General features: G+C 63.0%; 1 protein-coding gene across 45 annotated transcripts in view; it reads left to right on the top strand.

Moving 5' to 3' along the window:
• The window catches only part of NCOR2 (nuclear receptor corepressor 2), a 205,749-nt gene that overhangs the window by 76,787 nt on the left and 104,400 nt on the right, over window positions 1-24,562 (top strand). For all 45 annotated transcript variants that reach the window (XM_070627241.1, XM_070627248.1, XM_070627252.1 and 42 more), the window contains 4 exons: window positions 3,906-4,085; window positions 7,390-7,503; window positions 16,797-16,853; window positions 23,016-23,068. In XM_070627241.1, the coding sequence (XP_070483342.1) occupies window positions 3,906-4,085; window positions 7,390-7,503; window positions 16,797-16,853; window positions 23,016-23,068 (404 nt within the window). The remainder of the gene's footprint in view (window positions 1-3,905; window positions 4,086-7,389; window positions 7,504-16,796; window positions 16,854-23,015; window positions 23,069-24,562) is intronic.

The following is a 24,562-nucleotide window of genomic DNA, read 5'->3' as shown; positions in this document are numbered from 1 at the left end:
CTCCAGGACGGGGCTCGGGCCTCCTTCTGGGGGTCTCTGTGCCTCACGGGGGCTCTGTGCCTCCTCCTTGTCCCACTCCCGCTGTGCAACCTGGGAGCTCCCTCTTCCTCTGGGGTCTGTCTGTCTCTCTTTCTCTCTCTCTGTCTCCATGTCTTCCGTCTGTCTGTCTCTGCTCTTGCTGGACCTCGGGGGTGTGGGGGACCCTGGGCACGGGCCTGGACCGTGTCCTGTAGTTGCATTGGGAAAGTTGGAGCAGGTTTTGGGTGGGGAGAAGCCGGGGGAGAAACAGCTCTGACAGTGTGGAGGTGGTTTTGCGTTGCTGTGTGGAATTCAGCTGGACAGAGAGACAGGAATTCAGTGGGATTTTTTTACCATGCCCCCTGCCCCCAGCTGTGTTCGTTTTTCATGTAAAAATGTTACTCTTTCTTATGTTACTTCCTTGCCCTTGAGCCTCTGGGGTCCTGTGGCATCTGAGGTTCCCTTTGGAATTCACCAAACTTTGTTTTAGGGGACTTTGGAATCATCACAAACAGCACCATGTCTGAAAGCCCCTTTGTTGGCTGAAAGGGATAGAAAGCTTATGTCAGACTGGCTTAAGCGTGAGTTCTGGCTCACATAGCTGAGATATAGGGGTGATTGGTTTCAGGCATAGCTTGATCCAGGTGACATGATGTCATCAGGTCCCCATCTCTGTCCACCTTGGCTCTGCCGTCTTCCTTGTGGTCTTGGTGGGTTAACGAGGAGGCTTTCAAGACTCCAGGGCTGCCTCTTCCCACGTTCAAAGCCAGCAAAAAGAGAGCTTTCCCTCTGTTTCCACATTTCTAGCCCAAAGCTGTTTTCCTCTTTGGCTTTGAGTGGGGCCTGTGCTGTCCCAGGGCCTGTCGTTGGGACTGAGGGAGTGGACTGGGAGTGCTGGAGGCTGGCCCTGCCCCTTCCTGGAGTGGGGGCTGGGCGGCTGGGGGAGCCTTGGGGAGCCTCCCCAGCCCACACTTCTGCTGCCTGCTTTTAGTTTTGCATAAGGAGTCTTTCTCTGCTCTGCGCTGAGTTTACACCGAGGGCGTCTGATGGGGAGAACGGTGCCAACCGCTACCTGGCGGCAGGCGGGTGTCGGTTAGTTGGTTTCCTGCTGCGGGTTTGGGCTGAAGTGAAGGCCAGCAGCCACCGGGCGAACCGTCTGGAGGCCCAGTGGCTCCCCGGCCTCTTTCCTGGGAACTCGGCGCCCGAGAGTGCGCTCTGCCCTCCGGGTGTGTGTGCAGCTTCCTCCTCAGTTGACGTGAAATTCGCGTGAAGTAACCACATGAAGCTGCGCCGTTCAGTGTGTTTGGCACATTCACGATGTGCAACCACCACCTCTCCTAGTTCCAGAACATTCTCCTCACCCACCGGAGACCCCGTCCCCATCAGCAGTCACTCCCCATCTCTTCTTCCAGCCCCTGGAACCACCCGTCAGCTCTGTCTGTGGAGCTGCCTCCCCTGGACGTTTCCTGTGAACGGGGTCGACGACGCGTGGTGGCCTGTGGTGACTGGTGTCTCTGCTCTGTGTCACATCTTAAGGGTCGTCTTAACATGGCATGGGAGGGGTTGTCTGATTTCAGCTGGTACAGACGTGGAGTCGGGCACCCAGGCAGAGGGGACAGCTCGTGCAAAGGCCCGGCGATGTCAGAGCGTGCAAGGTCAGGTGCCTGCAGCCCCTGTGTCCACCATCTCTACCTGCCCCCTGGGGAGCAGTTTGGGCCCCACACTGACACACATACACACTCCCGAGTATTTTTTAGGGAACTTTTCTTGCACACACAGTTTTGTTTCTCATTTCCGGGGCTCCTGGACCCTGGAGGGGGTCTCGTTCTTGCTCTTCTGTCTGGCTGTGCGGTCCTGTGGGATGCATGGGTGCACGGCCTGGACCTGTTTCTGCTGTGGGAGCCCCTGCCGCCCGCTCTCGTGCTCTGCTGCCTCTGGAGAGTTCAGATGGAGGCCTGGACTCCCTCTCGTGTGCCCTCCAAGCCAGGGTTCCGTCGCTTTGTGGCTGGTGTTTGGGCACGTTGTTGAACCTCCCTGGCCTTAGTTTCCTCATCTGGAAAGTGAGGGGAAGAGTGTTCCCACCTCCCAGGGTGTTTGTGACGATTATGTGAGTTGAGACCTGTGAATTGCTTAGGTCGACAGACTCGGCCCTCAGCCTGTGTTTGTAAATAAAGTTTTATTGGCACACGGCCACTCCCATTTGTGTCCTGTCTCCGGCCGCTTTCCCAGTGCGATGGCGGGTGAGTAGCTGGACAGAGACGGAAGTGCGAAGACTGAAACGTTTTTCCACCTACGGAAAAAAGGCCCCTGGCTTAGAGCAGTGGTGGGCGTGTGCCTCCAGTTCTCAGTTTTCCCACGTGCGCAGTGGGGATGGAGCAGCAGCCCATAGTAGGGCTGCATGGGGGTCTGGAGCGGGTGGGGTGTGCTGGGGCCTGGGATGGGCTGAGCGATGAGTGGTGCCTGGTTTAATTTTTGGGGTGTCCCTGTGGAAGGTGGTCTGAGCAGCACAGAGGCCATGTCCGGGACTCGAGGCCTTGTCTGCAACCCCTGAGGGTCCTGGGTGTGGAAGGGCCTGGAGTCCCGGCTGCAGCTCTCCCGTGTCTCAGATGTGAGCGCTGAGGCCGGGAGGCAGACCCTCGGGGCTGTGGGCCTGAGGGGTCTGCAGGTGTGGGGAGGACAGACGACAGCGTGGCCTCCACTGGTCTCGAGGAGGGGGCCCTTGGCAGCGCCCGGAGCTGCAGTTGTCCAGGGAATAATGTGTCCTCTGTCCCGGGTGCAGCTGCTGCGGGGGCAGGGCGGCGGCCTGGAGCTCCCCCGGGCCCCCTCTGCCAGCAGCTGCCGGCTTGGCCTTGAGGATGGCGAGGCGCGGGGGCTGGGTTCTGCCCGCGCTGCCAGGCCTGGAGCTGGGCTCTGGGCGGGTCCATCCAGCCAGTGCTTGGGGAGTGCACAGCGTGCCAGCTCTGAGCTGCATTCTTGGCTCCTGGTAACTCACTAAGCCTCACGGCAGCCTGGGAGGTGGGAATTGCCCCATCATACAGATGGGGAAACTGAGGCAGAGAGTGGTTTCATGATCCGCTTGTGGTCACGGAGCTGGCAGGTGGCAGAGTGGGCGGGGGGCTGCGCCCAGGGCCGTGCCGGTCTGTGCTCCAGAGGCGGGAACTGGGGTGTTTCCTGCGTCTCCCCAGTGTGTCCCCAAGGCAGTTGTGCCCTCAGAGCTGTGGCCGTGGGCTGGAGGAGGCGGTGAGCAGCCCAGTGAAGGGTGGGCCCTTTGTTTGTTTGACACGTTCTGAAAACAGCTTCATTACACAGAGTAAAGCCCAGAGAGTACAGAGCAGAAAGCGACGTTACCCCTCCCGCTGCCCGGACAGCCACTCTGACACGGGCGCCCGTTCTCGTGGTTTCCTGGGCGCTTGTGGACACGTGTGTTTTCTGCAAACCCCCTTTGCGCTGTGCACGCTCTCCTGTAACTTGCCGGTTTGGACTGAATGCTGTGAATAAATGTCTTTGGAGGGTCAGCTGAGGCCAGGCCCTGGGGGGACGGAGGTTGGGGGTCTGGGCGCCTGTTCCTAGGGAGTTGGTTTGGCGGGAGGACCCAGACGGGGTGCGTGGAGCGAAAGAGAGGCTTGACGTGGGGAAGGGAGGAGGGCGGGCTTTGTGCCTGGAGGGGGTGGGAGATGTCGCTGGAGGACAGAAGGGGTCTGGCCTTGGAGCACCGGTGACGGGCTGGGAAGGGTGTACCTGGCGGGAGGCCGGGAGGTGGGGTGGAGACGTGGGGTCGCCACACAGACACGCTGGGGCCCAGAGTCAGGGCTGGGATCCTGGGTGTATGGGGGGCTGCGGGCGGAGGTGCCCCGTGCCAACCCCAGGCCTGTTTTCTCTCTGCCCAGGACCGCAGCCTGACGGGCAAGCTGGAGCCGGTGTCCCCTCCCAGCCCCCCGCACGCTGACCCCGAGCTGGAGCTGGCGCCTCCGCGGCTCTCCAAGGAGGAGCTGATCCAGAACATGGACCGCGTGGACCGCGAGATCACCGTGGTGGAGCAGCAGATCTCCAAGCTGAAGAAGAAGCAGGTGCGGGCTCTGAGCTCCGGGCCGGCGCAGGGACAGCCCCGCGTGGCAGCGGGGCGGGGGGGGCTCAGGGCTCCTTCCTGCCCCTTCTTCCTCCGTGCCTCGCTCTCCTCGTCCGTGCCGCGGCGAGGCCTCTGTCGACGGGCCGGCTGCTCGCCCGGCCTTGGACCAGGCCCCTCGCCCCGCCTTGGACCACGCCCCTCGGGGCCTCTGCTTGCTCGTCTGTAAGATGGGTGCAGACAGGATGCCACCTCACGGGGTGTGAGGGGGGACCAGGTCACGTGGTGAAAAATGAATCCTCGTTGTGACCGTCGAAACCAAAGTAACAGTTAATGTAACTGTTTCTAATATTAATTTTATAGTTTTATTTTTAACGTGAGCTGATGGTCCGCGTTTTCCCAGCTCTGCTCAGGCTCTCTTCCCTGCCATTGTGGGGTCTCTGCTCAGATGTCCCCTCCAGAGAGATGGCACCCTGCTCTTTTACAGGCGCCCTGCCCGGCTGTCCTGCATCCTGGGGGTCAGCGGTCCAGCCAGGTCCGGCTCGCTGCCTGTCTCTGTGAATAAAGGCTTGCTGGCGCACGGCCACGTCCGCGCTCTCTGTGGCTGCCTTCCCGCCACAATGGCGGAGTCAGTTGGTCACAGCAGAGCCAAACATCTTACTCCCTGGGCCCAGGAAGGCCATGCCGCCTCGGGCAGCGCCGTTTGCATTAATTCGGGTCCTGCTGTGGCCAGTCTTGTCCCCACCCCATCGGAGTGGGGTCCCGGCTCCCTCCTCACTGCCCTGCTCCCCGGGCCAGTAAGGAAGTGTGGGCTCTGTGTCCTCAAGGGCCCGCCGTGGCCACCGGGCACCACAGAGTGACAGCTGGGGACCAAGCCTTCCTGGAAGCCAGTGCTGGGTCCCAGGAACGGGTCTGGGAAGATGTACGGGGATGGACGGTCCAGACTCTAGGAGGGGTCGGGACTGTCCCTTGCAGGGAGGAGCTGGGCCGGTCAGTGAGGCTCAGCCAGCTGTCCCAGCCTTGGGGGCCGCCAGTGGGTTCCAGGATGGCGGTGCAGTGTCCTGGGAGAGCCTGGGCCCCGGCTGGGGTCAGGCCGGCGTGGCCAAGGCCGTGGGCACACGGGCGTCTTCCGTTCCTCCTGCCCGGCTCTGGGAGGAGGCTGAAGCTACAGGTTGCGTGTGCCCGTCTGTGACACGGCCGGACGTCAGGTGGCCGGGACAGCCCTGGAGAAGCAGGTTTTTTTAAAATTCCTCTTTGGCGTTTTTCTTGAGCTAAAATACACAAAACGTAAAATTACCCGTTTTAAAGTGTGTAGCTCAGTGGTGTTTAGCATATCCACAGCGTGGTGTCACCGTCACCACTATCTAGTTCCAAGACATTTTTGTCACCCCAGAAGGAGACCCTGTACCTGTTAGTAGTCGCTCCCCACCCTGCCGCCAGCCGCGGTCTGCTCTCTGTCTCGCGTGCACCTGTCCTGGACGCTTCGCGTCTGTGGAACGCGCAGCTCGTGGCCTCTTTGTGGGCTTCTGGCCCTCGGCATGGCGCCCTCGTGGCCCCTCTGGGCTGTGGCAGTGGCAGTGCCTGTTCCTTTTCATGGCTGAGTTGTATTCCGCTGGACGGGTGGACCCCATTGTGTCCCTCCGGTCAGCTGTTGAGGACACTGCGTTGTCCCCACCTTCGGCTGCTGTGACGGTGCTGCCCTGAAGAGTCGTGTTCAGGTTTTCCTTTGAGCACCTGTTTCAGTTCTTTTGGGTCTGTACCTGGGGCAGAACTGCTGGTCACGGGGTAACTCTGGGGGGACCCACCAGGCCGTTCCCCCAGCAGCTGCACCGTCTTGCGTTGCCCCCAGCCGGTTACGGCGTCCCCGTTCCTCCATGTCCTCGCCAACCCTGTCATTTCGCTTTTCTTCCGTCGCAGCCGTCCTGGGGGAGGGAGCGGTGTCTCGCTGGGTGCGATTTGCGGCCGAAGGCCAGTTTTGATCCAGTGTGCGCTCTGGCCCCTCCTCTCCTCTGACCCCAGAACAGCTGTAGGTGGCAGCCCTGGTTCTCTGCTTTCTCTGAGCAGGACACTGAGGGTCAGAGAGGTTGAGCGACCTGCTCAAGGTCACAGGCTGGCGAGCGATGGAGCCGGGCTGTAATCCGGGCCGGGCCAGGCTCTCGGCAGTGTCTCTGGACGTGTCTCAGGTGGCATTTTTCTTTGCTGCCCCAGGAGGGGCACCGTCACCATTGGGGAGCGCTCCCTGCCCTCTGCCTCGCTGGCTCTGTCCATCCTCCGTTTCTTGGCTTCGTTTGATCCGCACGTTTTGGAGGGATTTCAGAGCTTTGCCGGTGCTGGCTGCCCTTCTGGGAGCTTCCGCCGGGGGTCGCTGTGGGGCCCAGCAGCTGGGCCTCCGTGCCGCAGGAGCCAGGATCTGGTTTTCTGGCTCTTTCCGCGTTGCCCTCCTCTTGGCCGCCTCTGGGTTCCTGATGCTTCGCTCTGTGGTCCTGGGCGGCTGCATGAGCGCGACAAGCAGGGCACAGTGTTCTGGTCTCACCCAGGATGCCTGTCAGACCGCGGACCTGGGCATTGGTCTCCTGTGTGACCTTGGGCCAGCGTCTCAAGCTCTCTGGTCTTTACTTTCCACTTTTGGTATAAAGCAGACAGCAGGATGAAGGGACGTCCTTTATGGGTTTGCAGGAGGAGGGCCCGGCATGAACTCACAGTGCAGATGGCGAGGACGATGATGCAAACTGCTTGCTAGGTGCTGACAGCTTTACATGCCTCAGCTCGGTCATTCCTCACGCCAGCTCTCTAGCGTAGAGACTTTATCCACGTTTTCCAGATGAGGACAGAAGGCTCAGAGAAGTGTAGCAACTTCCCAGGGTCACACAGCAAGTAGAAACTGGGTCCCAGTCTGGACAGTTGGGCTCCAGGGTCCGCACGGCGTCTCCTGACGTGCCGGTCCGGTGGTGGTGGTGATGGATGACGGCGGCCGGCTCGCTGTGAGCCCAGTCTGAGCTGGACGGGCGTCAACTCGGCCTCTCCTCACCCACCCTGTTGGGGAGACACGCCCTGTTTTGCAGATGGGGAAACTGAGGCGCAGTCGGTTAGGCTGCCTGCTTGTGCTCACTGGCTCGTGAGTCACCGGGGCGGGATTTGAACCCCGGGGGCCTGGCTGCCGAGCCTGAGGCGGGAGCCGTCCTCGCTGGAGTCCCCGGTGACTCAGAGGAAACGGCTAGCAGCCTGACTTCCTGTGCGCGGCCGCCCACCGCCGTGGGGCCGCCTCCTCCTTCCGCCCGCTGCTCACCACGCTCTCCCCCTTCCCGCAGCAACAGCTGGAGGAGGAGGCCGCCAAGCCGCCCGAGCCCGAGCAGCCGGTGTCGCCGCCGCCCCTGGAGTCCAAGCACCGCAGCCTGGTACAGATCATCTACGACGAGAACCGGGTACGCCGCCCGAGCCCGCGGGCCCCTGGGAGGCCGTGTCCCCTGCAGGGCCGGCTGTGCCTGGGCCTCCGCCTGCCCGCTGAGCCGTGGGCATCTCCGTGCACCGCCCCCACCCACGGAGACCTGGGGGTGTGAGGCCGGGAGGGGTAGCCAGGGTGTGGGCCTCGGGCGGTGGGAGGGCTGCAGGGGCCTGTGGCCGGGGAGCTGGGCAGTCACCGAGGCATTCGTGCTGAAGGCAGTGTGACATTATTATTAACAAAGACAACAGCAGCTGTCAGTGAACAGCTCCTCCTCCTTGTGCGCTGGGCCAGGTTCCTCACGTAGCAGTTGAAGGAGGGTAGGTACAGTAATCGTCTCCATTTGATACCCGGGAGAAACTGAGGCCCCAGAGAGGTTAAGTGACTTATCCGGAGTCACACAGCTAGGAAGTGGTGGATCTGGGATTTCAACCCATGGGAATCCAGGGTCTGATTCGTCAGCACTGGCCTCTGCTGACATGTAGCCCCGAAAGGGCCTTGGGATGGTTGAACACAGGGTCTGTGGTGGGCTTTGGGGGCTGCAGGGATACGGAAAGGGCAGCTGCTGGGCATCTGGTGGGCTGCGTCTTAGGAGAGGGCTCAGGGTGCCCAGAGCAGTGTCTCCAGGGGCTGAACCCCAAGGGCCTGAGCTGGCCTCAAGAGGAACCTGGAGTCTGGTGAGGTGGTGAGCTCCCTGTCATCCCAATCAAGCTACTGAGAGCTCGGCTTTGGTCATTTGCAGTTGGTTCTTTCCAGATGTGCTTGGGGCCTGTGTGTGCTGAGTCCCCTCCCTTATTTTACAGATGAGGAAACTGAGGCCCAGAGAGGGACTGTTCCTTGTCTGAGGCCACACAGCGAAGTGTGACACAGCCTCTCTGCCTTGGCTCCTCTGGTCCCCCTCCTGCCCAGGGCTCCTGGCCACCCTTCCCAGCTGTCTGTGCTGTGGGGTCCGCCCCTGGCTGCCAGATTAGTGCTCAGAGTCTGGGCGGGGGCCTGGGTGTCTGCTCTGGAGCCGGGAGCACCGGGTTGGTGCCTGTGGCTGTGGCTCCGGGCAGAAACTGCTGGATTAATGGGTGTGGCTATGCCTCCGCCTCTTGAAGCAGCAATAGGTGCAGGCTGACACTGAGGCTGCTGGGGGCCCACGAGCTGTGTGCTGGACCTTGTGGGGCTGATCGCCCTCCCACGCCCTGGCCCCCTCCCCGAGTAACACAAATAACGATCCTAATGATGGGAGAGCTAGGGGGCCACACGCGCTTTAGCCAGATGTCCTGGGTTCAGATCCCATCTCTACCACTTCCTGGCCCTGTGACCCTGGGCAAGTTCCGTGACCTCTGTGACTCATGTTCCTCACTTGAGAAATGATGTAATCGTAGCAGCTCCCTGCGCAGTGTCGTGGGGACTAATGAGCTCGGGACGGAGCGCCCAGAACAGGGCCTGGCACCAAGGAAGTGCTAGCTGTGCTGTGATTGTCGTCATCGTCCAGTTGTCATGGTTCTTTTCTTCTTGCTATTGTTTACATTTTGCATGATTTCATTTAATTCTCTCCAGACTTGTATGAATCAGATACTATTACTCTCTCCGTTTTACTCGTAAAGAGACTGAGGCTCAGAGAGGGAAGGTGACCTCCCTGAGATTGCACAGCGAGTGAGCTTTGAGGCTGGGACTCAGAGCCAGGACTGAGGGGGCTCTGAGAGCCTGCGGTGGGCGGGGACACGGGCAAGGTTCCTGAGTGTGTCCCCGCAGGCAGCCCCTGTGCCCACCCTCCCTGATCCTCCGGTGGGAGAGCCGGCAGGGTTCTCTCCAGCAGCTGTGGAGGCACGTCGCCGGCTTTGCCCGGGGTGTCGCCACAGTGCCCTTGGCTCTGCTGGGGGCTCAGCCAGTTGGGGACAGCAGGCTCTAGCAGGTGGAGCCCCAGCCCTCCCCCGCCAGGTGGGCTCCGAGCGCGGGTCTTTGGTGCCCCTGTGGGAAGCTGGCTGCACCTCCCACCCCAGCGACGGCCCATGAGCCTGGGATTGTCTCCGCAGTAACGGGGGGCCCCCTCCAGGTCCCACGTTCTCCCCAGAGAGCTGTGGCTGCAGATCCCATTGGTCCTTGGCCTCAGCCCTGCCCCTCCCCCAACAGCAGTTGAGTCCCCTCCCGGTTCTCAGTGGGTGGTCTCCCTGCCAGAGCCCCCGCCTCCTGTCCGGCTTTCTGCAGCTTCTGTGTGTGGGGGGCTTGGACTCCAGTCCATCCCGCACCCCGAGAGCTGGGGCTTTGTTTCAGTTCAGGTCTGTGGTTGCCCTGGGTCCCGGCCACACTCTTGAGGTCCCAGAGTTGACATGGCTGAGAGGGAAGCTGGAAGGGCTTTGTAAGGTCCAAAGGGATGTGCTGGGGGAGGTCCAGTCAAGACTCTCAGAACAGGAGATGAAAACTCTGCTCAGACTGGTTGAGGCTCAAGAGGGGGTTATTGAGTCTTGTAATGAAAGTTGGTGTTAGTTCACTTCAGGTATGGGTGGATCCAGGCGCTCATGTGAAGCTGTTTGGGAGTTCTCTGTCCCCATCTCTGCTTTCTCCGTGGCAGTGTCATTCTCAGGCAGGGTTCCCCAGGACCTAGAAAGACTGTGGCCAGCAGCTCAGGCCCACTCACCCTCCCAGAGCAGATGGGACACTGCGCAGGGGTCTCAGCAGCAGTCCTGGGCTTGGCTCTCTTGGGCTGGCTGGAGTCACGTGCTCATTTCTCAGCCAGTACTGAGGCTAGGGGCTTGAGTGCGTGAATAGGTCAGGGCTGGGTCTTAGGCCCACCCCTGGAGTCAGCGGGGAGGCAGTCCCACACCCACCCTGCCCCGAGGACTAGATCAGAGGCCAGGAGTGGAGGTGACCAGGACTTGCAGCCCGTGCTCCCCGGCCGGTGGTGACCACATTGGGTTGCGTGTGCTGGCTTTGCCATCTCTGGCCCCACACCGCAGGCTCGGGGCTCTGTGGCCTTTATGCCGATTCCATCCTGCCGGGGTTCCCACCTCCCCCACCACATGTATTTACAGATGGGGAAACTGAGGCTCAAGGTGTTTCCCTGAGGCTTCACAGCTGGCGGGTGGCAGGTGAGGACTCAACCTGGTTCCTGGGATTCTGAGAGCTGGCCCCTGCCCCACTGGTCACCTCGTACTCGTCCTGTCCATTCATTCATTCACTCAGCAGCCGTGTCGTTGGACACCTGCTCTGGGCCTGCCACTGTTGCAGGCCCTGGGGACGTAGCAGTGACCTCGGCCCCAGCCCACTCACGTTGACTTCCTGGTCAGGGGACATAATCACACCCACAGGGGTCTGAGGAGTTCTGCCCCTCATTGGCCCCGATCCCCATCTCTCCTTTCACTCACCTCTCTCCCTGCCTGACCCCACCCAGGGGCAGACGCCCGGGCGTGCTCCTGCCCCAGGGCCTTTGCACTGGCTGTGCCCTCCACCTGAGTCTCCTTTTCCCACCTGGCTCACTCTCCATCCCTCAGCCCTTTGCTCAAAATGTCCCTTTTTTACCAGTTTTGACCTCTATTTAATCCTGAAAACCTTGCCACCCCACTCCTCCTCTTCCTGGCTCTCATTTTCTCTTCGCCCTGTTCCCACAGGATGTGACTCCCGTTTTGTTTATTCTTTTTTTTGTGAACGGTGGCTCCAGGAGGGCAGGGATCCTGATCCCTTTTGTTCTCACGGTGTCCCTAGGAACAGCCCGCACACAGTAGGGCTCACTAAGTGCTTGTTGAGCAGATGGAGGATGGCAGAGGGGAGGGGCCCTCCTCCCCAGAAGAGCCCTCTGGTGGGGGGTGGGGGGGGTGGGGTGAGGGGAGTGGGGGTCCTCTCCGCAGGGCTGGAGGCCGCGTGGGCGGGGCCCTCAGCTGCCTTTGCAGGAGCAGCGGGACTTCCCGCCTGGGATCAATAGGATTAGGTTTTAATCCTCCTCCCTGCCCGCTGGTTCCCGGGAGGCGGCTGCCAAGGGCCTGTCTGTAAATGCCGCGCCAGCCGCCAGCCGGGAAACGCAGCCCCGCCCGCAGGCTCCTGCACTGGGGCACCTGGATGCGGCGCCAGCCCGCGGGGGTGAGGGCCGCCGAGCCAGGCTCCCCGCTGCCCGGAGCTGCCCGCGCATGGGGCGGGCAGGTGCGCACAGGTGGTGGCGCAGGAGACCCTGCAGGGCGGAAATGGGGGGACTGGGAGAGGCTTCTTGGAAGCAGTGGGGGGCCGTCGGCGGCGGGGACCCCTTCAGATGGGGTTGCCTTTGCTCTTCAGAGGGCGGGTGGGGTGGAGGAGGGCGCCTGGTGTCGCGGAGGGCGCTCACGCCTTGAGCACTCACGCACCAGCGCTGGCGAGGGATGTGTAAATGAGGGACAGCCCGCATGGCGTGGACACTGTGAGAATCCTGGGCAGTGGGCAATCGAGGTGGGCTTCCTGGAGGACACGGGGTTTGAGCTCAGTCTGCAAAATTGGGCGCTCTTGGGAAAGGGTAGGCGGATGTTCCTGGTGGAGAGGACCTGGCCGGGTCAGGAGCTGGAGAGGAGCCGAATTTGGGGAGGCAGAGCCCCAGCAGCTGCGTGACGAGGGGTCGCAGAGGAAGAGCCGAGCCCCTTCTCATCTCAGACCAAGCGCCTTGCTGGTGAAGCTCGTGAGCACCGATCAGGACCGCGCGGACGGAGAGGACCAGTGCCCTCAGTTGCGCCCCCGATGGTGGAGCATCCCCTCGAGCACGGGGGCCTGGGCACCCCAAGGCCTGTTTGCAGGGCTCGGCTTCAGGCCTCCCCCGGCCGAGTCGTAATGGGGGCTCTGCGAGCGGTGGCCCCTGCACCAAGCCCTCCATCAGCCTCCACGCTGGCTCCTGATGGCTCCTGGGGTCCCGGCTTCCTCCGATTCCGCATCCGCACACAGGAATGTCGGCCTCATGGATTTGTGAACGCGGAGCCACGAATCCTCCTCCCTCCTTGTCCCCGTCAGCACACGTCCGGGAGAGCTCTGGATGGGCGTCAGGCTCCACGTGTGGACGAGGAGGCTGGACCTCAGGGAGATGCGGCTCAAACCCCTGGACGGACTCAGGGTGGGGGTGGTGTGGCCGGAGCGAGATGCTGGGGTTGTGGGCCTTCTGGGCGGGTGCATGCTGCTCCCACTCTGCAGACAGGAGGGTGAGGCCCAGAGCTCGGCCAGAGGCGGCAGCTGAGGAGCAGGAGTGGGGGCCCCGTGGGGGGCCGGCGGGGGCTGGCCAGGGTGAGGAGCTGGTCCGCCTGCCTGTGAGGAGAGCTGTGGTTAGTGTGTGTGTGTGTAACTATGGATGGCTGTGCTCGTATGGATGTGAATACACACATGTACAGGCCAAGTTGTGTGGGGCACGTGTGTGTGTGTGTGTCTACACTGTGGACCTGTCACTGGCTGTGTGCATGGGTGTGTGGTCGTCAGCATGTGCAGGCACGTGATTATTCGTGTGTTTATACATCTGTGCACCTGTGTGTACGTGTGTTTGAGTGGACCTGCGGATGCCTGTGTGCACGTGTGTATGAGTCAGTGCGTGTGGGGTACACCTGTGGTTATCTGTGCATTTATATACCCATGTGTTCGTGGGCACACCTGGGAGCCGTGTGACATGTAGGTGCACATGAGTGGTGGTGTGCACATGTGTGCAAGTTGGCGTGCATGGGGCATGTGTGTGGTTGTGCACTTACACTTCATGCATGTGCACGTGTCCACTTGGGTGCATGCCTTGTGTAGAGCTGCGTGAGTGCATGTGGCTCCGAGTCGGCCTGTGTGGCACGCGTGTGTACGTGTGTCTTTGTAGATGTGGCCAGTCTTTGGTGCACGGGTCCCTGGGGCCTGTGTGCACCTGCCTGTCTGCCAGGTGACCAGGGACTGTCGTGCCCCAGCGCTGCCCCAGGGCTCTCTGCCATCAGGAGGCTACGTGGACTTGGGGTCTCCTGCAGGAGGAGGGCAGTCTCTTGAGTGGGACCCCAGCCCGACTCCTGGAGCCTGGGGAGTGCCCCTGGGGTGGGCGGAAGCCGCAGGGAAGCTCAGCTGCCCCCTCCCCTGCACGTCAGCTCGAGCTCCTGGCTTTGTCCTCTGGGAGCCAAGCAGGGCGACCTCGGGCACCGTGGGGGCCTGGGCACCCTGGCGAGCAGCTTGCCTGGCTCTTGGGTGGCAAGAAGCTGTCAGCGAGGGGGTGAGAGGGAGCAGCTGCTGTGGGGCTGAACTGGTGGCCTGTGTTCCCCGACCACGGCCCTTTCCAGGGGGCTGTCTGCTCTCCATCTGCAGAGGGATGGTAAGAGAGAAGTGACAGCATGCACGTCACTTTGTTCCTTACGGAAGATCCTCCTCAAAGTCCTGGTTGGCTGGTACCCTGGGGGAGCGTGGCCACTTTGCAGGTGGGGAGACTGAGTCCCAGACAGCAAAGGGGCTGCCGAGGGTTAGAGTAGAGCCGACTCCCAGATGTTGGCCTGGTAGAGGGGGAGGGGCCGGATGGGCAGGAGGCCCCCAGCTCCCCAGGGACGGACAAACAGATTCCCACCCCCGTCCCTGCACCCTGGACCAGAAAATTTGGGGTGGGGGGTGGGAATGAAGCCAGGAGCAGGGATATGGGGGCGAGGCAGAGGAAATGCCACGGGAGACATGAGGTGTATGTGTGCACATGCGTGTGTGTGTGCACGCACTCGTATGTGTCTGTGTGTGTGTGCATGCACATGTGCAGGTCCAGGGCCACAGGCTCCCAGCCTTACCTGCTGCCCGAGCCAAGTGCTCCAGGCCAGCTACATGTCCCAAGCCTGGGCTTCCTCCCGTGTAAATTCGGCTGATGCTGGAATCTTCCATGTGGTTCTTGCAGGGATCCAAACCCATGGAGCACAGAGGGCCCAATGCAGGGCCTGCGCGTGCGGGGCCCACGTGGTGCAAGCCGTGGCCTTGCTTTTATTGACAGCGATGACAGTAACGCCAGCCCTCATGTAGCCCTACTGTGTGCCGGGTCCTGCCGTGGGCTTGCATGTGCCAGCTCACTCGTCCTTGTAGGAGCCACGCCTGGCAGAGCTGCTGTTGTGCGGTCCGACCGTGAGGAGGCCGAGGCTCAGGGAGGGAGGCTTGGCCCCGCCTAGCGGGCGGCCTGCGGACTTGACCCAGGCAGGCTGTGTGGCGCCCTGCTCCCGGCCTCCATGGGCCTCTTTCCCTCGCGGCGGCATCTTCAGGGCTGTTTCGGGACAGGTGTCTTCTGGGTAAATGGGAGCTGCGTTGCCTTTTGCAATCTGCATTGCGTCCTGAGAGGCCCCGGGGTCCGGCGGGGCTTGGACGTGGAGTGGGTTGGGCCTGCGGGGGCACCAGCTCCAGAGACAGCGGGGATGTGGTTGAAGATGGAATCTGCCGTGGTGCGTTGGACACAGGCTTCTGGAGCCCGCACCAGGGACCCAGGCCCAGATCCAAGACCCAGGCCCAGCCGTCTGCTGTGGCCGTTTCCAGGGCCCAGCCACTCCAGCCCTGCACTCCTTCATCTAGATGGGCAGTTGCTAATGACCCCTACTCAGCCACACAAATGCACACACACTCCTATTCATTCTTCAAAACCCAGCTTGTGTGTCGTTCCTGTTACCTTTCCAGAGAGAGTGACTCACGCTCCATTTCACGCTGCGCGTGCCTGTCTCTGCCTGAGCACGCTAATCTGCCATCGCTGCTCTGGACCCACTGCCCACCAGGCCAGGCTTATTGCAGGCGGGGGCTGGGTCTCACTCCTTCTGTGTCTTGTCCTGGCATTTAACGGATGAGTGTTCAAGAGGTGTTTGGGGGGCGGCCCTGGCCCCTCCCCGCCACATGCCCAGTCCTTCACGTGGCTCGGGGATGCTCGCATCTTCTCTATCCCACGGCTGATGCCTGTTCCAAGATGCCCTGGGGCAGGGTGGTCGGGCGTGACTGTCCGGGTGGCACCTGGCCCTTGTCTTTCTCCCTCCTGGAACCTGGAGCTCAGAAGCGGGACTTCTTCCTCATGGCCTCTTTCTGTGCCTCAGTTTCACCATCTGTAAAACTGTCCACGTTTTGCATCTGCCTGACGCTTGGTTTACATGCCACTTCAGTGTTAATAGCGTATGCCGTGTGCTCAGCGCTCGGCTCAAAGTGGGGCCTCACTGTGGTGAGGATTTGCTCCCTGGTTTTCCGGCCCCGGCCGTGCCCTGAGGCTGCTGGTCTCGGGGGCCGGGATCTTCGCAGAGGGGCCGAGAGCATGGCTGTGTCCGCGGGTGGGCTGGGCCCAGGGCTCCAGGCGGAGCTAGTTCCAGGAGCCAGCTTGAGCCCACCTACATACCCCGCCTGGCGCGGGGGCTGGGAGGGGGTGAGGCTGGCGCGGGGCACCTGCTGTGACACCTGAATCGCGAGCCTCGAGTTCTTCTGCCAGCCCCGTTCCCCAGGGCTCTGGGTCACCCCCGTCCAGTGGGTCTGGATTTGGAGGTCACTGGGGGGTGGTTCTGATCTGATGGGTGGTGACTTGCATGGCCTGCCCTCCCAGCCACACCACATACCGAGTGGCCCCCCCCCGAACCAGGCCCAGAGCACCCTGCTTTCCATCGCACACGGCGGCCCGGATCCCACAAAGGCCCTCGCAAGGCACCTTCCAGAGCTGCCTGTCCCCCGCTCCCCAGTCGGCCCAGGCTGCCCTCCCAGCCTCCTCATGGTCACCAGGCCCTCGTGGTCCCGGCTGGGGGTCCGCGGGGCCGGGCTGGGGCTGGAGGGCCAGCCTGTTGAATTCACCGCCACCGAGCTCTTTCTGCCACACGTTCCTGTTTTCCTAATAAGTCCTGTGTTGTGATGGGGAGGGAGGTGGGGAGGCCCCAGGCGGCTCCGAAACGGTCACGTGATGGTGAAATGCAGGAATCCTAGAAAGGGTGTCTCTGAGGCTCCCTCTCCCCGCCCCCCTCGCTGGCCGCACCAGCTCTGAGGTCACTGTCGACACCCGGCCAGCTTCCAAGGCAGAGGAAGCCACCCTGGGCCTGGCGGTGTCGGCTGGCTGGCAGGAGCTGCGCCCACACCACTGGCCCCGGGGGGGTCGGGCCTGGGGGCCGGGGGGCAGGCCCCGGAGAACACGGTGCGTTTGTTAGAATCGAAACTTGGCGGGCCTGCCCGGGCCCGCGGCGCTGTGGAGGCCCTCTGTGTGCTCCCAGCCTGGGGAGGGCGCGGGGACCCGGGCGCCCCCTCCCCGCCCCCGGCCGGGCCTGGCGTGCTGGGCCGGGCAGCTGCCTGCGCTTCGGAGCCCTCTGTTCATAATCTGTGCTCTGTGTGTGTTAATTCCTCTTCTCCATCACTCTGCAGAAGAAGGCCGAGGCTGCGCACCGGATTCTCGAAGGCCTGGGGCCCCAGGTGGAGCTGGTGAGCTGGGGGCAGGGGGGCGCCGGGAGGGGGCGGCCGGAGCGGTGGGCAGGGCGGCAGGTGGGTGTGGAGGGGAAGGAGGAAGTCATCCACTGCCCGGAGGAGGCAGGAAACACGCCCTCCTGATAAGACAGCCAGGCAGAGCTCGGGTGGTGGGGGGGCGGTGGCCGGGTGGGGGCCCAGGGTTGGGGGGCCGTTGGCACTGCTGCTCCCCTGAAGCCCAGCCAGTCAGGCTGCGAGGAGAGCAACACACCGAGTCCGACTCATCTGGTCTGGCTCAGTGGGGAAAGCCCATCCTCTGGGCCATGGTCCGAGTTCAGCTCCCGGATCTGCTGCCCCTTCATAGCTGTGTGATCCTGAGCAGGTCTCTTAACCTCTCTGTGCCTTGATTTCCTTACGTGTAAAATGGGAATAATAATAGTGCGTATCCTATTGGGTTGTAGTGAAGATTGACGATGTTAATTTTTTAAAGTATCAAACACAGTGTCTGATGGAGAGTAAGTGCTGAGCGTTAGCTGTGGTTATTATTGTTATTATTATTAATCATCATTACTGTTGTCTTGCTGACGGGAAGATGCCGTGTCAGCAGCAGTCGGGGAGCAGACCCTGGGCCTCTTCTCTCTCAGGCACCCGTCACCCAGATGTGTTCCCAGAGCTGGGAGGCGGGAGAGCGTGGAGACTGCTGCTGGTGGCTTTGGAGTCCCAGAGACTCTGGAGCAGAAGCCTCGGCCCCTCGGGCCGTGTCCCAGGGAGCGGGTGGCGTGGGGGTGGGGCGGGGAGCAGTGCACACGGGGCAGGTGTGAGGGTCTGTGCTCGGGTGTCTGGGGTGGGCGCGCCTGCCCCAGGGTAGAGAGCGAGCCTTGGGCCCCCGGAGCCTGGTGGTCAGCTCGGCTCCCCCAGGGTCTGCTGCGTGGCCCGGGCGGGCTGGGCTTCTCCCTCCGTGGACAGGGAGCCAGCTCCTCACGAGGGTCGTGGGACGAGGTCGTGGGAAGCTCCCGGCCATCGCGCACACGTTGGAGGCGGGGCCGTTGGCGCTGGAGCTTTCTCTGCAGCGACGGCTGCTCCTCAGCCTGGGCCACCGAGGACCAGGGAGCGGCCGGCCTCTCTTGGCCTCTGGTCCTCTTGGAGGGCAGAGCCAGACAGGTGGGGGGCCTACGGGTCGGGGGCAGGCTCCCAGCCTGGGTCTTGCTCCCCCCGAGGGGCGTGCTTCCTGGGCCGTCTCTGGCAGCCCCTTTCTTTTGTCAGCAGCTCCATTGAGATGTAACTCACATGCCGTACAATTCACCCATTTAAAGTGTACAGTTCAGGGGTTTTTAGTTTATTTACAGATGTGTGTGACCATCTCCACAGTCAGTTTTAGGACATCGCACCATCTCAAAAAGAACTCTGTCCCCTTAGCTGTCACCCCCTTATCTCCTCCTCCCCCTGCCCGCCCTGACCAGCCACTGGTCTCCCTTCTGTCTGGAGTGGCCCGTCCTGGACGTGGCGTGTCAGTGGAGTCAGAGGCCGTGTGGCCTTTCATGTCAGCTCCTCTCCCTCAGCAGCATGTGGTCAAGGTCCCTCCAGGCTGGAGCAGGCATCCGGCCGCATTCCTTCCTGTCCTGAGTCCTGTCCCTCCGTGGCAGGGACCGCGCTCTCTGCGTCCGTTCGTCCGCTGATGGACGGCGGGTTGTTTTGCTTTGGCCGTCCTAGGTCAGGTGGCTGCGACAGTGACGTGCGGGTGTCCGTGTGGCCGCGTGTCCGTCTCTCGTGGGTCTGGACCAGGACGGGGTTACTGGGTTGTGTTCAGTCTGTGTTTAGCCTCTCAAATTCCCAGGCTGTTTTCCCAAGTGGCTGCACCATTGTCCCTCCCCACGAGTACGCTGCTGCTTGCCTCGGTTTCCCCTTCTTGCCAGTGGGGATGGCAGGACTAGAGGTGGTACCCAACTGTTCCCAGAGCCCTTGCCTGCCCTCCTCAGTCCTGGGGGCCTCCTGTGGGGGCGAGGATGGAGGTCACCAGGTCTGGAGGCCCGAGGGAGGCCGGTGAGGAAATGGCCCAGCGTCCCTGTGAGCGGGGGCATCTGCTGGCTCAGAATCCCAGCGATTCCTTTTCTGGGTCTTCAGGGGTGAGAGGGTCGTCCCCTGCTTAGGGGTCTCAGAGCAGGGGCTCCCTCAAGGCTGGTGGCATAGGAGGGCGAGGTCTGGAGTGTCTGGTGGCTGTGTGGCTGTCACCAGAGTCCTCTTAAAGTTCGTAGGCTCTTGGCTTGGTGGCCTGCAGTGGAGCTGGGGAGGGGACTCACTTTGACAGGGCACCTGCCGTGTCAGGCCTCGTAGAAGCGTTCCCCGTCGATTTTCTAGATGAGGCTCAGAGAGGGCAGTGCCTTGCCCAGGGTCACACAGCAGGAGATGGGGCAGGGAGGTGTGCTGAGCCCATGGGGTTGCAGCCAGCCACTTCTCCACAGGTCTGCTCTCTGTCTTCGTCACCGCAAGGCTCAAGTGGCCAAAGATGACCTCCAAGTGGAGGTGGCTCAGAGGTGACCCTCTGCAGGGGCTGCTTCAGGCTGGTGGAGTCAGAGCTCAGGGTCTCAGGTCACTGGGCCGCGCCATTGGGAGCCCTGGGGGTCTCTGTTCTGCAGAGGGGGACCTCTGTGACTTCCTGGGGGGAGCCTGCACAGGATGGAAGGAAGCACATTGGCCGCTCTGAGCAGGACGCGGTGTCAGCCCCGTCCTACCAGCACCTGGGCCAGCCTGGCTCGTCCCGAGGGGCGTGGGCAGCAGCAGCCCCTCCTCGCGCCTGTGGCTTCGCGTCCTGGCTTCCTTCCTGTTCGGAGGTGTTATTTTAAGGCGTTGAGGCTGGCCAACTTTCATCTCCTCCCGCACCGTGCACCGGGGTGGCTGAGGCCAGGCGAGGGGACCCCGCGAGACCCAGTCTTCCTCCATCGTTGGGGCTCCTCGCTTCTGCCCAGGGCTTCACAGTCCTGCGCGCCTGCCGCCTTCCAGGCTCTCTGCCCCCGATGGATTTGCTGCCCTCCGTTTTTAGAGGAGGAAGTGGAGGCATGGGGGAACGACAGGCCGGGGCCCCCGCCCTGCTCCTTGGGCTCTCTGGGGGGTTTCCCTCCTAGCTGGTGCCCCCGGCAGCAGGGCGGGGAGAGCCTTGCCCACTGGCTGCTGTGGGGGGAGGCGGAGGTCGCCTCACGGCCGCCGTATGGGGACTGGCCTCCAGGACGGAGGGGGCCTTGTGCCCCCTGTGGTGGCGAGGAGGTGCGTTAGGGGTTCCCTCACGCCCTGCCCCCCTCCCAACAGCTCTGACCACGGATGTGACCCAGTCCCTGCCCGTCCCCATCCCGGCCTGGGCCTCCCAGGTGGCTGCCCAGGACTGTCGCCGTGCGAACAAGCAGCCTCCTGGGCAGGGTCTCCATCCCCCGGTCTCCGTTCTCCCTGAGGGCCAGTGCCTCCCAGGGGACAGCAGACCCCACAGTTTCTCTGTGTCCTTCCGGCCCTTTACTGAGGGGCCCGCACTGAAGGCCCTCGAGGGGCAGGTGCCCATCCCTGCCGTGTCCCACGGGGCAGGCGGCCGCAGGTGGCAGTGGTTCCCTCCCTGCAGGTTTGGCGGGTCAGAGGCTGTCTGGGGCCCACTGCCCTCCCGGAGGGCGGTCTCCCCTTTCCCGGCCTGTCCTGCCTTGTGGACGCAGACGGCCCTGCCCGTGCTTCACCCCCGGGGGTGCCGCCCTTGGCTGTGGAGACGTTGCCATTCGCTGTCTTTAAAACTGAAAGGAGGCAGAGCGGTCACCACGTCTGCCGTTTCCTGGGCTTCTCATGGGCCCTGTGAGGTGGGTGCTGTTTGCTCTGTGCCCGTTCCCCGATGAGAGGACTGAGGCCAGCGTGTCCGTGGCACACGTCGAGGTCACACGGCCGGCCAGGGAGGCGCCGGCACGGACATCGGCTGTCTGTTCCCGGACACTGACCCGTTAGGCCGTGTCCACGTCGGGGACTCGAAGGACCTGCTGCAGGGCCAGCCAGGGTCAGGCAGGACGTGTGGTTCTTGATGGGCTGGGGCACCTTGTGGCCGCTGCCCTGAGATGGGGGCACCCAGCCGTCCACAGCCATGTGCCCAGGTCAGGAGGCTATGCCGTGAGTCGGACTGGGGGCTCTCTGGTTCTCCTGGTGAAGCCTGGGGCCAAGCAGCTCGGAAGGGCAGCCTGCCCTGGTGTGGGGAGAGGCGTCCTGTGCCAGCCCTGGGGTGACGTCTCCGTCCCCTGGGGAGCTGAACTTGGAGCCTAGAATTGCCCGGGCCCGATGGGGAAATGCCACAAGGGAATCTGGGGACCCCGGGAGAGAGGTGACGTTGTCATCGACCAAGGCTGCCTGTGCTGCCTGGCCCTGGGCCCCTTGACCACCCGGGGCAGTGGCGGCAGCTCCTCGAGGACCCGCCCTGTCCACACGGGGGAGGCCGGCCCCCGCCCGGCGCAGGCTGGGCCGTCAGCTGGGGCTGCAGGACGCCGGTGGTGTCAGGAGACGTGTCCAGCGCCCTCCCAGGGAGAAGATCCCACGGAGCCTCACGCTCGCCCCGGGCCCTGCCCTGAGGCTTTGGGACTGCACGCCTCGTCCTTAGGGGCGGCTCGCCCCTCACGCTCTGTGCCTGGCCTTCCGCGGTCATCCGTGGCTGCCCCGCGGCTCCGCTGCGGGCGTGGGCGCGTGAGAGAGCGAGGGACGATGGGGGAGAGGGACAGAGGGCGACGCCGGGAGGACGCAGACACTCGGAGGGAGACGCGGGGCGGGGGGGGCGCCGAGGGGGAGCGGACCCTCCTGCGGGGCCGGGTCGACAGGCGGGTGTTCGTCCCACTCACCCCGAGCGGCCGTGGCGAGCGTCTCACCCCTCGGGCTCGGTTTTCCCGGCTGGGAAGTGGGCTGACGCTCGTGTCAGTCAGCTGTGCTGGGTGACAACCGGCCTTACGTTCAGGGGCCTGAAGCCACAACCTGCCACGAGGGCAGCAGTCACAGGCGTGGTCAGCTGGGTTGTTGGCCGGTGGCTCTGGCTGGGCCTCGGCTGGGACGGCGCTGCTGTCCCCACATCGTGTCTGCCCCCGGCCGGCCAGCCTCGTGCTCTTCACGGGCAGGCGAACGAGAGAAGCAGAGTTGCAGCCGCGTCCCCAGGCCTCTGTTTTCATTACGTGACACGTGTCCCCTCTCCAGAGCGGGAGCAGCGGCCACGGGGAGGCAGGAAGGGCGGGTGCCGTGGGTACGGTCGGGGCGCCCTGCTGGCGCGAACCACACTGGCCCTTCCTTCAGAGACGCGGGGGGCAGTCTGCGCGCCTTCCCTCGTCCGTCTCCGCCATGAGTTCAGCCCCGTGTACAGATGGGACCTGGGGTGCAGGGGCTGGGGTCACTCAGCCCGAGACGCAGGGGCCGTGCCGTGGTGGGACCATGCTGGGAGCGCAGGTCGTGCCCTCGTCCTCGCGACTGTGGGGAGGTGTGGTGTTGGCGGGTCCTGTCCACGCCCGTCCTTCCCACGGTGGACGTCCAGCTCGCTTGTGGCGCGGTGCTTTTGCACGTCCTGCGCATGGACACCGCGCATCTGTCTCCTGGTGGACACTCACCCGGGCGTTTCTGGGGCACCGCGGGAGGGACAGGGTCGTAGGGCACACACATCTCCATCCTTGACGGGTGTCACTTCATGGCTGTCCGGAGCACGGGGACCGTTTGCGTCGGCCGTGCGCCAGCCCCCCGTCGCCCGTCCGCACTGACGCCCAGCGGTACCTGCTTTTGTCTCCCGCCGATTGGTGGGGACGCGGCATCTCGCGGTGGTTGGACACTGAGAGGTGAGGCGGCTCTCCTTGATCGAGGTCCTGCTGACCCCTTGGGCTCGCCCTGATGCCTGGCCCAGTGCTGCCTGGGACCCTGCAGAGGCGCCAGCAGCTCGGTGGGGGGTCGTGTGCCCACGGCTGTGCCACAGAATTACAGCCTGTTCCCGGCCGGTTCCGTCCCACTTCACGCCTGCCGGCCGCGGGTTCTCACACCAGCGCATGGCTGTCTCTGCCAGGGCCTTGGGCAGCACGGCCGAGGTGGCCCAGGGCTGGAGCCCCAGGCGCTGGGCTCTGAGTGGGGCAGTGGCTGGCCCGGCTGCACCAGCTGCCCCCAGCCCCGGCCGGGCTCTGACGTCCTTCCCTCTGTCTCCCTCCACAGCCCCTGTACAACCAGCCCTCCGACACCAAGCAGTACCATGAGAACATCAAAATGTGAGTACTCGCCCGGCGCCATGTGCACGCGCGACCGGGGGCCTGGGTGGGATGCCAGTTCTCAGCTCCATCGGTGCCCCCCCCCGGGCCAGGTGCCAGAGGGGCAGGATGGGGCCTCGAGTGGGCTCAGAGCAGGCCCGGGTGGGAGAGTCCTGGGAGGGGCCCCAGACTTCAGGAAACACACCTCGGGCTGGAGAGGGTGGTGAGGACGTGCACGCACAGCCCTGGGGAGACGGAGGCGGGGACGCAACCCCTCCTCCTGTTTGAGCAGGAAGAAGCTGCTGCTGGGAGCGTGGGCTGGAGATGATGGGGGGCGGCCCCGGGGCTGGCACGGGCCCTGTGGTTGGGGCTCTGATGTGAGCATCTTTGGGAGTGTCCATCTGTGGCACAGCCCAGTGGGGAGCTGCTGGGAGCGTTAATCCAGACCTAGAAGCCTTGGAGGTGGCCAGTGTGATGAATCCCAGTTGATGGGACCTTTGCCCAATTGGATGCTAGGAGTGAAAAATATATCAGTTAAGTGCCACATGCAGTGTGTGTGGCCCGAGCTGGCATAGCCGGGGCACCAGGGCTGTGCTGGAGGCTGGTGACTTTGTGTCTTCAAGCTGGGAGCAAGGCACTGAGATGGGGCTTCCAGAACGGGGCCTGGTTTTTCTTGGGATGCATTAATGGGAGCATAGCCTCCTTGCCTGAGGAGGAGATATTACCTCATGTTGTTTTCCAGGATCCCAAAAGGTAAAAGGGACTGCAGACCTTGTCCCTTGAGGAACGTGTGGCCTTGAGTACTCTGGGGGTGTTAGGTTGGAGATGGACTGTTTGGGGTCACAGTCTTTGAACTGTTCAAAGTTCATCGTTGTGAGATGGCGCAGGTATTTTGTGTGACCTCGGAGGGCGGTACTTAGCTGGTCCAGTGAGCGGTCCAGCCTGGCCTAATCGAGCTTCCCTGCGTAGAATTGCAGGGTATACATGCAGTAGTGAGCTCCCCATCCTTGGAGGCATGCAGACCTCCTGATGGTTGTCAAGCATCTGCTGGTGCTGGACTAGTTGGCCAGGAGGTCGCTTGTATTGTTGTTTCTGGATTTGAGTGACGACTGGCCCAAGCCCTGGTGACCAGCACGGCCCCCCGCTGCAGCTCCCAGTGGCTGAAGGAGCCACCTGGACCATCTTGTTGCCAGCGAGGTCTTCGGCCCGGGTGGGCCCAGGTGCAGCTGCCAGCTGCCTCACTGGCGGTCACTCTCGGCGCGTGACCGGCAGGGGCGCTGGTGCAGCTGGGGTGTTGCTGTCCCGTGCGGCCCGTGCTTTTGTCAGCTGTGAACAGGACAGACCCGTACCTGGCTCAGGTGTTCTCTGGCCGTGGAGACAGAAGTAAGTGAGTCAAATAAACAGGAGAATGTCAGCGAACAGGACGGCCATGTCGCCAGCCACCCGGAGCTCTCTGTGCTTTGATGAACCCGGTGGTGTTTTTCCCTTTGACGTAACAGTTTTGGTAGCAGCATC

Source organism: Equus przewalskii, chromosome 7, assembly GCF_037783145.1.
Source record: "Equus przewalskii isolate Varuska chromosome 7, EquPr2, whole genome shotgun sequence".
Classification (NCBI taxonomy): Eukaryota; Metazoa; Chordata; class Mammalia; order Perissodactyla; family Equidae; genus Equus; species Equus przewalskii.
Note: the sequence above shows the minus strand (reverse complement) of the source record. Positions and strands in the feature narration are given on the sequence as shown.